Source organism: Ovis aries, chromosome 4, assembly GCF_016772045.2.
Source record: "Ovis aries strain OAR_USU_Benz2616 breed Rambouillet chromosome 4, ARS-UI_Ramb_v3.0, whole genome shotgun sequence".
Lineage (NCBI taxonomy): Eukaryota > Metazoa > Chordata > Mammalia > Artiodactyla > Bovidae > Ovis > Ovis aries.
The window spans coordinates 52,874,272-52,888,867 of NC_056057.1; the positions used below are offsets into that span (position 1 = coordinate 52,874,272).

Below are 14,596 nucleotides of genomic sequence, written 5' to 3' on the forward strand. Positions count from 1 at the left end.
GGGGGGGAAAAACAAATTCCTATCTTTATTTCGTTTAAAATATTCCCTTAATTCTAAAAATCACTATGCCAACTATTAACAGGCAAGAAACCCAAAAGGAAATTTCCCATCAGACTTAACATTGTCAGAAGAAAAAACAATAATACAGTCAGACAAGTCAAAAGTATTATACGAGCTTTACTTCCCAGGCTCCTGTATGACTATGTCCCAGTGTAAATTCCAGTGATTCATAATTATTTTTCTTTATTGTGACTTTAGCCATCTGCAGTTTCTATTTATCTAAAGTCATGTAATTTTTTTTCTTTTATTTAATGTTCTAAGTATAGAATTAGCAGTAAGTTTTTGTGTGTATATTTAAGTATGTGCATTTTAAGTAAGATGAAAGCATCTAAAATTCAATACAGCTAAATACTAACAGCTGGATTAAAGATTTGGAAAGGAAAATGACTCTAAATTACCTAGCTTCATATGACAAAAACTAATAAAGGGAGGGATATAGTACTAAAATGTCAACCATAGTAACAGCAAAAACAGCAGTGTCATACAGTGTCAGACTTTATTTTTTGGGCTCCAAAATCACTGCAGATGGTGAGTGCAGCCATGAAATTAAAAGATGTTTACTCCTTGGAAGGAAAGTTATGACCAACCTAGATAGCATATTCAAAAGCAGAGACATTACTCTGCTGACTAAGGTCCGTCTAGTCAAGGCTATGGTTTTTCCTGTGGTCATGTATGGATGTGAGAGCTGGACTGTGAAGAAGGCTGAGTGCCGAAGAATTGATGCTTTTGAACTGTGGTGTTGGAGAAGACTCTTGACAGTCCCTTGGACTGCAAGGAGGTCCAACCAGTCCATTCTGAAGGAGATCAGTCCTGGGTGTTCACTGGAAGGACTGATGCTAAAGCTGAAACTCCAATACTTTGGCCACCTCATGCCAAGAGTTGACTCATTGGAAAAGACTCTGAGGCTGGGAGGGATTGGGGGCAGGAGGAGAAGGAGATGACAGAGGAGATGGCTGGATGGTATCACTGACTCGATGGACGTGAATCTGAGTGAACTCCAGGAGTTGCTGATGGACAGGGAGGCATACTGTGATTCATAGGGTCGCAAAGAGTCGGACACAACTGAGTGACTGGACTGAACTGAACTGAACTGAACTGAGGGCTTATACTGCAGAACAGTCCAGTTGTGAACAGCCATTTTTTGAAAGACCATAGTTGCTGTTAACATCTCAACTGATTCACATAAATGACACCAAAACAATAGACCCAAGTTTAATCTCACGTATGACTGGTTGTCAAGAATGGCCCTGAAATACATAAAAAGGCAATGTGACTCATTTATTCTTCTATAAAAGAGTTGTCTGTTTAATTATACATAATTATACAGTTTCTTGGTGATCTAATATTGCTAGAGTATATTCATTTTACTATCTCTCACATAATGGCTCAAAATTTGAGATAATTACATTGTTCTTAGAAGCATGATACCATACTCACTATTAAAACTGAGAAGCTGTCAGTTCCAAATTAATACATTCATCAGTAATGAAAATAAAAAGCAACAGCTGCCCTTTTGGTATGCATCAAAAAAAAATCATATGTGGCAGCACATATACCCCAAATCCTTTCCAGCATCTAGCTGCCTACTGAAGGTGAGATGGGCATGCAGAAAATGGCAAGGAAGATTTGCAAGACAGTCATACCACAGCTAAAGAGAACTGACAATCTGACACACAGGTCTACCATATACCCATCACCACTAAACTCACAAAATACTACTGCTCTGCTGGGATTTGGGTAATTTCTCTTTCCCTTTCAAGATACAGTAGATGTTCTTTCTAATATGTTACAACTACAACAAACTGTTCAAAGGAGGGATTAAATGACACTATTTGCCCCAAGGGTACACTGTTTCTGAAAAGGTAGGATGTTGCTCTCTTCCCTGAACTAATAAGGTAGGTGCTTTTAAATAAGACACTTTAACTTGTTAGAAAAGAGCACAATTCCCACCACAGCACATCTTAAATGGTACCCTTGAGAACTAAAAAAGTTAAACACGGGAAGGGAGGCAGGAGGAGGACGGAGCTAGAAAAACACTAATTGAATAAGTGTCCATGTATTTGAAATGCTTACTCTTTGGAGAATAACTGGCTTTATGATGAAGGATGTAACCAAATGGCAGCAGTACAAAGTCAGTGTCCCTTACTTCACCAAAAAAAAGAGGAGCTTTTTCTCTATTTATAAAATATTAACAGGAAAAGAAATTTTAATTTTTGTGGAATTCCATTGATTTTAAAAATATGAACTATCATTAAATCAAGCATTCAGCATATGCATTTAAATGACTATTCCCCTCACTAAACTTTCTTTTTAGTACTTACATCCTAAGCCTAAATTGCTTTGACCAGACTAAAATTGCATTTCCTCAAAGCAGATAAAGGGCAGACCTACTACTCCCATTTTTAGACATGGGAAATTTCGGTAAAGGAAAAGCTCAGTGAAATACATCAAGATGGTAACAGATTACAGAAGCTATACTTCCTGCTTTGTACTAATGATTAATTTACACATAACATAGAACCCTTTCATTTCAAAGTAGGTTGAAAATAGTTTGTGTCCAATTTATACAACTACGGGAGATTCAGATATACTGTTAGAAAAAATGAGACTCCAGCACTGCTGGAGTTCTTCTGTAAAGTGAATCAAGAAGATATTCACTGAAGCGAGGTCAGACAGGGCATTTATTAATTCTGTTGCCATAACTATGTAAGTTTTAACTCTGATAAACTTTTTACTCTTCCAGGTAAGTTTTTTTTGTCATTTTAAAGACTCTTGAAATGTGTGTGGCGGGAGGGGGAGGGGGTGGGGGTGCTTTTGGGGCGTTTACATTAAGTAATACGATTTCAGTGAGACTAAACAGGTTATAATGTGATTCTCAGGTTACCTCAAATACCTGACCTGAAACATGAAGTCAGCTTAATCAATCCAGTACTTGAAAATGAAGGCATGGAAATTGCTATTGACATTTCCTTTTCTTATAGGCAAAGAGTTAAAAGCAGAGAAAGAAAATTTTAATCACGTACAAGTGACAATATCAACAGAATTCAGAATAGTGATCACCTTTTGGCAAGGAACAGAAGTAATATTGGGACAAGCAATATTGACTGGGAAGGGTCATCACAAAAGAACTTTCTGGAGTAAAAACAATGCTCTGTATCTCAAACTGGGTAGCAGTTCCAAGGTGTAAACAGGCAAAAATTCAATGTGTTCCACATTTTGATTTATGCATTTTATTGTATGTGAACCATACCTCAATTTAAAAGTAAAAGCATCAAATACAAGTAAGTTACTGCAACCAGAAATTAAGGATAAGAATTATGAAATTAGAATATGTTAGGAAAAAAAAATGAAACTTTCCAAGATCTAGCATAGCACTGTACACAGAATAGATAGCTAAACAAGTATTTACTGTAAAAATTTAGTAAAAATATACCAAGTGGTTTGGAAGATCCCTTCTGAACTAATTGGAACTTCTAATGTGACAATTTTTCTGAATATTCTAAATACAGTCTCAGTCTATAAAACAGCCTCCAAAAGATGGAAACTAAAGGCCTAGAAAAGCTATGCCTTAAAACACAAAGAAAATACACTTGTCTCAACTCCAAGTACACATTTAAGGAATCTCCTTATCTAAGGAAGGCAGTCCATTCTGAACATTTTGCAGCCACTGACAGTACAAATCTATCTATGGTCTTCTAGTGACAAGCAGGAAACAAAACTTAATACTCAGTAAAGTTAAAAAAAAAAAAAAAAGAAAGAAACAACCTACATGATGATGTTCTGTCATCTGAATGGCATTCTATCTGTACAGTAATTTGGTAGCTATGGAGACCAAAAGCAGCCAGCAGTTTTCAAACATAGATCATAGCGCATGGGTGATATTATCAAAAGATGAGGTTTAACGATCAAGAAAGGCTGTCTGCTGGGTAAACCTGGCCAGACAATGTTAGAGGCCCTATGTCAAGAACCCAAAGGTTCCCACACTGAATTTCAACTTCAATTTTCAGCTAAACAAAGTAATAAGACTAATTTTCCTTTAGGATGTAAATACTTCTATCTACTCTACCTAGGTTCCTACTTAAACAAAATTCAATGACTGAAACGAAACTGGAAGGTCTTCGCCACTAAATAATCTGTTTCTAATCCTGGGTGACAATAATTCCAAATGTATCATTTTAAGTGAATTCAAAAACCATTTTTAAATTATTAAAAAAATAAAACTATCACATGCTGAATGGCAATCACATTCATTGTTATTCTATCTTGACCTTGATAAGGCATTGTGGTAATTTCAGAAATGGGACACTTGTAGGTAAAACAACAAAAATAATCCACCCTTTAAAATAGCCAATCAAGAAACAGAAGACCTGAGGAGTATCCGCTCTCTTGAAATACTGCTATTCTGGAATAATTATCAACTGTGCATAAATAATCACACTGATTACCCAAAATCAGAAAGGAGAGACTGAATTATACATTCATAAGAAATGTGTTTCTTAAATTCCTGCCCTAACCCTCTCTCCCCACAAAGCCAGTGTCTTGCCAATGTTTAAAGTCCTAGGTCAGCAGGTCGAGTCTCTATAAATTCTGAACTGTCACCTTTGCTTCTGGATAATGACAAAATATTCTGCAGAGCCTGTAAAACTGCATTGACAAGTTATACTATTCTACATCCAGCATTAAACAATTCACGTTACTTAGGCTGGTCATCATTTCTCAAATGCCCATTTTAGCTGTCCACAAGTGCCATCCAGCCCAGCCCCTTCTGCGGGGCCTGCTCTGCACCAAAGCAATTTCATTGTATAAGTTTTAAGACAGATATGCTGCTGCTGGACTGTGGCACTAGCCAGCATATCAAAATTGAAGCCATTGTGTAAAAAAAAAAAAAAAATCCATTAAAACAAAAAAGCTAAACTTTTATTCTTTGTATCTACATATAACGTCTGCCCCTATGTTTCTGTAAAAATATGGGAAGAAGCTATAATGATACCTCTTTCTCCTTTTAGATTAAAAAATGTAAGCCTTTTTTTCTTTCTTAATAAACACTAACATCTCAGATCCTCACAGTATCTATTTTAGGGTTTAAGGGCCATTATAGAACCACAACAATAGATCAGTGACAGACTTGATCCCCCCAATTAACACGTTCTGGGGAGGCTGCCTAGATTCCTGTCTTCTTCCCTCCCTCTTGGAGGCCTGATTTTGACCACACTGACATCCCTGGCCTTAAGGATGAATAACCCAGTGAAGGGGAAGTCCTTTACCTGAGACCAATTTATTTGTAATTAGAGTCAAAATACAAAGGCTGGTAATGACCTACGGCAAAGAGATATGAACTCCAAGCCAATGAAACCATGACAGCAAGCAGATTTCTAAATAGCAGAGTGAGATCCATTTACTTACATGAAGATTCAGTGCCAAACATGGCTGGCTCCAGAGGCTGCTTTTAAAAAATTAGAAGAATGGAGGAAAGAAGGAAGGAAGAAAAAAATCGAGGACAGTGTACGTGTGAGAGTGGAGAGATGAGCTGCTACACAGCAGAGGTCATGAAGACAGACAATGCAGTCCAAGCTGTGTCCAGCTGCCAGATTCTCCTCTTACAAGCTTCAGTGTTCTCCCGTGTGATTAAAAAGCAAGGTCTCCTACAGCACCAAAAATCGAAGAGCTGCTTTTGAAAATCCAATAGGGAAAGGCAGGCCGATGTGGCTCTTCTGGGATGCAGGGAGGCAGGACTAGGTAGCAGCGGGGGCAAGACTGGGAGCAGCAGCAACAGCGGATACTGCAATCCCCAGCCCAGTTATAGCAGTAAGACAATAGCAGGGCTTATGCATACACTGGTGACGTCAGAGACACTGCACAGACCGACTGCGCTGCTTGAGCCAGAGGCTCCAGGGGCTTCAGGGGAGCAGGCAATTCAAAGGGGAATTCCTTTGTCACAAATTGCCCAAGACCAAGAGCCACATACATATTCACATATATATTCACCCTCCTGACAAGATCTTCATCCTGAGATACTAGGCTCTAAAAGAGACCTCAAAGAAATTTAAATATTGGCTTTATAGCAACCAACCACAAAGATATGCAAATTAGGGTTCTTGAGTTTATGCAGCAAGTGGAACTTTTCAAAGGAATTAAGAATATGAGAAATGAGAAAAATAACCTACCGTTTAAAATAACTCCAGAGTTCATTGCTTTTTCAGTAGGCTTGGGTAGACTGACAGATCAGGGGTTGTATACTCAATCACAAGTATGTGAAAATATGTACACTGTTCCACACATATCTTGGCATATAAATTCACAAGCAAATGCAAAACAACACTATAAGGGCTTAAAACATTGTTTGACACCCAGTGAGCACTCAAATGTTAATGAATACATTATTAGCTATTTTACAACTATTATGCAAATGTGAAAACCACTACTCCAGGAATACGTGTATGTACACATATGTTTCCTATCCTATTTTTTTGGCTTTATTTTTATTTTGTCTTATGAGAATTCCTGTCATTTTTCCAGGGTAACTCAGTAATGTTAATGCTGTGTACACACACCTGTGTACACCTGTGTGCAAGTAGGCATATATGATCGACAATCATATTTCTTTTCCGCCCACCAAGACAAAGAAGATATTATTATTTTGTCTCCTGATTCATTACCTGCATTACCTTTACTCTTAGAAATCTACTTTTTTCTAAAATCTATAAGTGCACGGACTTTTATTAGAATATCTATCCAACACAAGCAAAGAAAGTTTGTCTCAATATTTTAAAAATATTGAAATGCACAAAAATGTGTGGATGTTTTTCAATAATCCCATTGTTAAAGTTATATAAAACAAGAAGTTCAAAAGCTCAAGTTTCTTTTCCATTCATTCATCTAAGGTATATACTTTTTCTAATACTTTCTAAAGTTTATAGGCATGTCTTTATATAACACAGCTTTTAAACACTAAATTCTTATATGGTTGTGGAACTGCAAGTTACCATCTAAAAACATCACTAATAGTTCTTCTAGTCAGTATATGTACATCCACCTCATCTTTAAATGGTTACATAATAGTCCATCGTATGGATGTGCATAAAGGTAATTTGACCTTCATCTTGCCGAAAATGTTAAACCATTATGGAGAAATTGCAATGATGCTACATAAGAACAAATGTTTTATTGTAGGTAAGATAATAATGGGGCTTTACTGGTGGCTCAGGAGACAATGGCACCCCACTCCAGTACTCTTGCCTAGAAAATCGCATGGACGGAGGAGCCTGGTGGGCTGCAGTCCATGGGGTCGCTGAGAGTTGGACGCGACTCAGTGACTTCACTTTCACTTTTCACTTTCATGCATTGGAGAAGAAATGGCAACCCACTCCAGTGTTCTTGCTTGGAGAATCCCAGGGACAGCAGAGCCTGGTGGGCTGCTGTCTATGGGGTTGCACAGAGTTGGACACGACTGAAGCAACTTAGCAGCAGATGGTAAAGAATCTGTCTGCAATGCCGGAGACTTGGGTTCAATCCCTGGGTCAGGAAGACCCCCTGAAGAAGGGCAAGGCAATCCACTCCAATATTCTTGCCTGGAGAATTCTATGGACAGAGGAGCCTGGTGGGCTACAATCCATGGGGTCACAAAGAGTCAGACACGACTGAGTGACTAACACATTAACATTAACAAAGATAATAATAAGGGCTTCCCTGGTAGCTCAGTGGTAAAGAATCCTCCTGCAAAGCAGGAAATGCTGAAGATGTGGATTTGATCCCTGAGTTGGGAAGATCCCCTGGAGGACGGCATGGCAACCCACTCCAGTATTCTTGCCTGGAGGATCCCACGGACAGAGGAGCCTGGCGGGTTACAGTCCATAGGGTCACAAAGAGTCAGACACATCTGAAGTGACGGAACAAACACACACATAAGATAATAATAACCAATTTTTACTAAATGTTTACTCTGTACCAGGTATTATTTTGAAAACTTCACATATATCAGCTTACTTAATCTTCGTAACAACCCTACAAGGCAGATACCATTATTATCCACATTTGATAGATGGTGGTCATGCAGGTTACTAAATGATAAGCTGGGATTCAAACTCAGGCACTCTGGTTTCCATACATATGCTCGTAACTACTCATCTATAATGTCTCTTGAAAAAAAAATTACCAAAACTATATTTTAAGAATTCAATTAAAAGGAAAATAGAAATCAATAAAAAATATGGAGAAGAAAGTTCTTAGAAGAAAAAGGTCACCAAAAACACTAAAAATGAGAGAAAATTGCAAAAATTAAGAAAACTGCATCCCTCCCAAAATAAGCAGTCCAGGTTAACAACCAGTGGAAAACACAGGTATACCTCAAAGATACTGTAGGCTCTGTTCCAGACCACCACAGTAAAGCAAGTCACACAACTTTCTGGTATTCCAGTGTATACAAAAGTTATGTTTACACTGCACTATAATCTATTAAGTGTGCCACAGCATATGTCTTAAAAAATGTTAATTTTAAAGTACTTTAATTGCCAAAAAATACTGACCATCACCTGAGCCTTCAGTGAGTTGCAGTAATAACATCAAAGATCACTGATTACGGGTCACCATTGTAACAAATGTCACACTGAAAAAGTCTGAAAAATGTGTGAGATGAAAGTGTGTGAAAATGAAAAACGAAAAGTTTGTGAGAATTACCAAAATGTGAGAGAGAGACAGAGAGTGGGCAAATCTGTTGGAAAAAATGGTGCTGACAGACTTGCTTGATGCAGGGTTCCCCAAAACTTGCAATTTGTAAAAGGATGCAATATCTGCAAAGAGCAATAAAAGGAAGCTCAAGAAGACGAGGTATGCCTGTATCAATAATGGTGCTGATATATATAGCTGTAGGAAGTAGGAAAGGGCAATACACTTCAAAAGGGCTAAAACCAGAATATTATCTTACATGAGATCTGTTTTAAATTGTATACCAGATGTTGCACATGAATAGTCACACAAAAGAGGGTGGATGTGGCCAAAAGAAAGGCAAAGGAAAAGTAGAATAAGCAAAGGATCCGTGGATAACAGATATAGTTATTCCTCCATATGAACCAGTTCCACATCTGTGGATTCAACCAACAATGGATCAAAACATTCAGGAAAAAATATTACAGCAAGTTCCAGAAGCAAAATTTGAACTTGACACAAGTTTTTTGTGTCAAAAATGCTATTTTCGACATGGCATTTGCATTGCATTTACATTGTACTTACAACTTACATAGCATTTATCTCATATTAGGTATTATAAGTAATCTTGAGATGATTCAAAATATGCAGAGGGGATGTGTGTAGGTTATAAGCAAACACTACGCAATTTTTATATAAGGTATTTGAGTATCTGGAGATTTGGGGTGGATAGTCTGAAACCATCCCCTGCAGATACTGAGTGACAAATGTACTTTCCATAGTCTATATACAACAACTTCTTGCCAACTCACTGATGTAGCCCCTCTCTTCAGTTCATACATGAAGATGTCTATATGCATATGTAAATACATTTGAATGCCTATATTTATTTCCTGCCACAGACTTCTAACAGTAAATTAGAGGCTGCATTATTTTTCAAGACATCTACTTTTTAGATAACTATAGCAGGATCAGGCTTCCCTAGGGCTCAGTTGGTAAAGAATCTGCCTGCAATGTGGGAGACCTGGATTCAATCCCTGGGTTGGGAAGACCCCCTGGAGGTGGGCATGGCAACCCACTCCAGTATTCTTGCCTAGAGAATCCCCATGGGCAGAGGAGCCTGGCGGGCTACAGTCCATGGGGTCAAAAAGAGTTGGACACGACTGAGCAACTAAGCACAGCATAGCAGGATCAGTATGTTAAAAAAAAATTAGGTCTCATGTGCCGCAAAACTGGACACATATGACAGCCTCTAATTCCTATTAAGGTCTCTATAATCTTCAGATGTCAGAGGTATTTCTAAACACCTCTGGAAGGTTGGAATCCATATGGCTGAAGACCCGTCTTTGAAAATACAGATTCTGAAATTTTAGTTTGCTCCCATTCTCTCCTCTGGGCAGCTAGCATGAGCTCAGAGAATGAAGACAAATTTTAATATGCTACCTAAGGAAAATGTAAAGAAAGGAAATGAAGGAAGAATAAAACTGACTAATGTCCTCCACACTCCTTCATAAAATCACATAATATACTCTAAAACCAAAGTGATCTTTGGATTATCAATTATGTACAATCATGCCTGCCTATGACCTTGCCTGCCTGCCACCCTGCCCTTCTATTAGTAAAATCAGTACTGTTAATTTCAGGATAAAATTAGTAATGAAAGAAGAGATCAACATTCAAAATAATTTAGTGGTCAAAATAATTATTGTTAAACTAGAATGTTGTGAGAAAAACAATAGTAAAATATTAAAGTAAGTCAATAATAATTTTTAGAAGAAACCCAATTCATAAATCGACTCAACTATTTCCTGAAAGTCTACTCTTCTTGTACTCTAAGGGTATAGCCATTAACAAACTCCCTCCTCTATGGAGCTTATATTTCAGAGGGTGAGGCAGACAAACAAATATGTAATGTATTCAGTGGGGGTATATGTTATAAAGAAAGATAAGAGGAATTAGAGGATGAAGACTGATTGAATGGGAGGGTTATTTTAGGTAAAACTGTCAAGTAATGTCATCCTAAAAAGATGACTTCAACAGAGACCTGAAAAACTGAGAAGAAACCACATGGGTAACATGGAAACTACATGGGGAAAAGAACTTTCCAGAAAAACAAAATAAATCTATTCTTAAATAATTAAGACTCAATTTTCTCTTGGAAGATAACCCCTCTAGTGCTGTGATGCTGTCATTAGTATTAACACAAAAGTGGTTGTGCTAAACTGTGCTGACAGCAAAATAAATTCTATTTTCGAATGCAAAAGAATTCACTCTCCCATGAGCTGAAAACATGTGTTCTCCTCATCAAAGTTTAATATACCAAATATACCTATTTTTGCAAATATGGAAATATTTTTAAAAAATCACCATAGAAGACAACACTCAAAATAGCTTCCCACCACATCAGACAACTAATTTAAGTAATTTAATTATCTCTATTAATTTGGTAAGAATTTAAACCTCATTTTCTCTTAAGAGTATATACAGCAATTTTAAAAGGGTCATATCTGGAGTTCCTCTGGAGCTGTATCCTTTGTTCACATTAAAGTTTTATTTTCTTAGTATTCCTCTTGATGTTTATTTAGCATGTTAAAAGTTGTGTCTTTTAAAATACCATCTATGAAAAAACAATACCATGTATGGGTTATTACTTAAAAACAACAGAGAAGTGTTTTAATGACAATATATAAACTACAGAAAAACTTTAAAAATCAGTGATTCTATCCTTTGGGGAAAAAATTGTACAAATTTATAATTAAAAATACATGTATAGTAAAGCTCCCTGGTAGGACTTCAGAAATTTTATTTCTTTGTCTATAAAATGTATTCCTTCCTGCTTCAACATAGAAACAGACATAGAGCCTTCTAACATACATGTAAGCCTTCTAACAAATAAGTATATTCTATTTCAGAGTCCTGGCACAAAATTCTGGTACATTAAAGTCAAAAAGAAAAAAATCCAAAATCCAGACAGAGAGAGAGATACTATTATTGAATTTGCTTTAAAGAACTCTAAAATAGGAAATATGGATTTATAGAAAAAAATGTATTTGAGTATTTAGAATAATTAATTACTTCTAAATGTTTCAGCTTCAAAAAATATTCACCACAAAAGTCCTTTACATAGCAAGTAACTAAAATTTGCATTTTATTAACAATTTCACAATAATTTGATTTTCACCATAATTACCTATCTTGCTAAAGATCTATCCATAGAGCAAAAGGAATCATTTATAAAGAACATGTAAGAGCTTAATTTAAATGCACACTAGAATTTTGTCATTATTTGGGGTACGGAAAATAGGTCTCTGCCCTGGCAGAAAAATCTTCTTAAAGTTTTTGTTGTTTAGTTTATAAGGAATATGTCAGAAAAGTGTCACCATAACCCAAAAGTTCAAATTTAGGGAAATATAATTTTGAACTAGTTGCACAAACTTTGAGCAAAGATCCATGCCCTTATCTCCTATTACCACCTCACCTCTCAACCCCACTTTCACCCCATCCAATCTAAGGGAATCCCCTACTTACTCATCAAGAACCACCACCCACAGTTAACTTAATCTTAACTTTACTCTTGTACCAACTTATCACTCAGTGAAACTAGAAACTAAGAACAAGGTTAACCATTTTTAAAAAAGAAGAGGCTAGTTACACTCAGAAATTTAGGATAAAAACTGAAATTCTCCAATTCACTTCACTATGTCAACTCCATCTAAAAGATGGAGCCGCACACATGTACAAAACAACCACCACAATGTCAAACGTGTACATTTTATTCTCTCTGTGGCATAGTCTGAACTCAGATGTTTGTACTCCAAAGCTTCTTGATCAGAGGATCAAAATGTGAATTAAATATGAGTTGCTATTTGTTTTAAGCCTGTTTGTGTATGGCTGAGCGACTGAACTGAACTGAACTGTGTATGGCTCAAACTAAAATACAAGAAACAACAAGCATATGCCTGACAAATTCCCTTAAGTATATATGTATGCTAAATTAATCATGATTTGTATACAACAAAGTAATACAACAGGAGTAAACTCATGCATAATAATTTTTAAATACCTTCATTTACAAACATAACCAATGTAATTTTAAAATAATTCAAAATAGTATATTTTAAGTAATTCTACATGGCTGGAAAATATTTTAAATTTAATTCTACCTGTATAATCCATAGAGAAGCAGTAGGCAGGCAAGCGGGTATTTTCCAAAGTAAAACTCTATCAAACTCAAAATGAAACAGCTCCCTGGACAGGCAAACCGCTCTGGGGACAGCCTCCTGCCATGTGACATTGAGCACACACACACTTCTGCTTATCTCTATTCAAGTTGCAACGGTCATGGCTCTGGCTCTCCTTTGCCTGTTTTTTTAGTCATCCTTAGAAAAGTCTTTCTTAGAAGAGAAGTATTATTTCTTCCCATTTCATTCCTATATTATTAGTTTAAAACTAGGGAAAAAATAGATTTTGTTCTTTCTCTGAGTGAAAAGAACTCAAAATATGTATACTTCATTCTAATACTCAACATTACCAAGCAGCATAAGCTGAAAAGAGTCAGCAACCAAAGTTTTAGGAAAAACAGTCTTTTGTCATTATGCTCATTCCTTTGATAGTATGCACATGTGATCTACTTGAAACATATCTGATTTGTAAACAAACCTAATACAGGTGATGAAAGAACAATCTTTTAGAGCATATCTAAAACCTTTAACGCATTTATCTGAGCCCTGAAACAGACATCAGATGAAAAGGACATATGGTCATTCCTGTAACAGACTGTATCTGATGTCATCTTTTATGTCACATTGCCACATGCACTGAGCCATCTTTTCCTTCATTACCAATTGTTTTCATCTTGAATATGTCCTGGCTAAAGAAACCTTAAGAACGGTTACCTCATCTCAACACAACAATTCTTTAGACCTTGCACAGACACAAGATACAAATTTTTAAATTTTTTATCAGCTGTCTTTTTTTTTCAGCAACCTGAATGGTTGGATAATTTCCAGTTTATAAATATAGCAATACTCTCCCAGATTGCAACTACTTCGAGAAAGAAAAGTATTGATGTTCTGAGTGGTTTTATTGGAGTAGTGGGATATTTTGCCACTTTTCTTTCCATGGAAGAGGTTTCTCCATGAGATAATTACAAAGTTGACAATACTAAACAATATGATTCTAATCTTCAATATAACATCAGAAGTATAAACAGTACAGAAATTTAAACATTTTGAGCCTAACATTATCTACAGTTCTATGAAATGAATGAGAAAGCATCATTACATTCAGCCATCTAGGCGATGCTTCATTACCATAAGCAGATCCCATTACACCACCATTCTGCTAACAGTCAAAAGCTGTTAATTCCCATCAACTTCACCTGTCACTGTTGCTAAGCAGCCCTGTCTTACTTCTGGGGCTTTAATTCTCTTTATCTCAATCTAGGGTACTGACTGGGGAGCTTTCCATGAGCCATAAAAATTTGATATACTTTTTTCCTGGTAATTAAAATGTGCAAATGGCTAAAACATTATGATTGTTTTAAAATGGTAAGTTAAAAATTCCTAATAATAGCTGCCTTAATTTCCACATAACTTACAAGTATGTGGAAATACTGATAGCCATTATCAGATGTCACAAGAAATGATGTTTTGAGCATTTCACAACTTAGTGCTGTCAGCATGGATTTGAGCACCATCATTTTAAGAATAACTGTTTTATTTTTATCCTTTATATTTTATAACTCTTAAATCACAGATATTTTAAGGAAATGCATTTTATTCACAAATAAGAACATAATGAAAAATCCAAATGAGAAAGTAAAAGACAGATAGATGGGTAGATGGCTCTAAAACCTACAGTCCACAGTTAAGTAATTCACCACACCTCAGAACGC

The 14,596-nt window shown here is 36.3% G+C and overlaps 1 protein-coding gene across 20 annotated transcripts in view; it reads right to left on the minus strand.

Moving 5' to 3' along the window:
• The window catches only part of ST7 (suppression of tumorigenicity 7), a 273,040-nt gene that overhangs the window by 209,922 nt on the left and 48,522 nt on the right, over window positions 1-14,596 (minus strand). For 5 of the 20 annotated variants that reach the window (XM_042248279.2, XM_060414356.1, XM_060414357.1 and 2 more), the window contains exon 1: window positions 12,864-12,968. In XM_042248279.2, coding sequence (XP_042104213.1) covers window positions 12,864-12,876 — 13 coding nt within the window. In that variant the 5' untranslated portion in view covers window positions 12,877-12,968. 20 annotated transcript variants of the gene reach the window in all.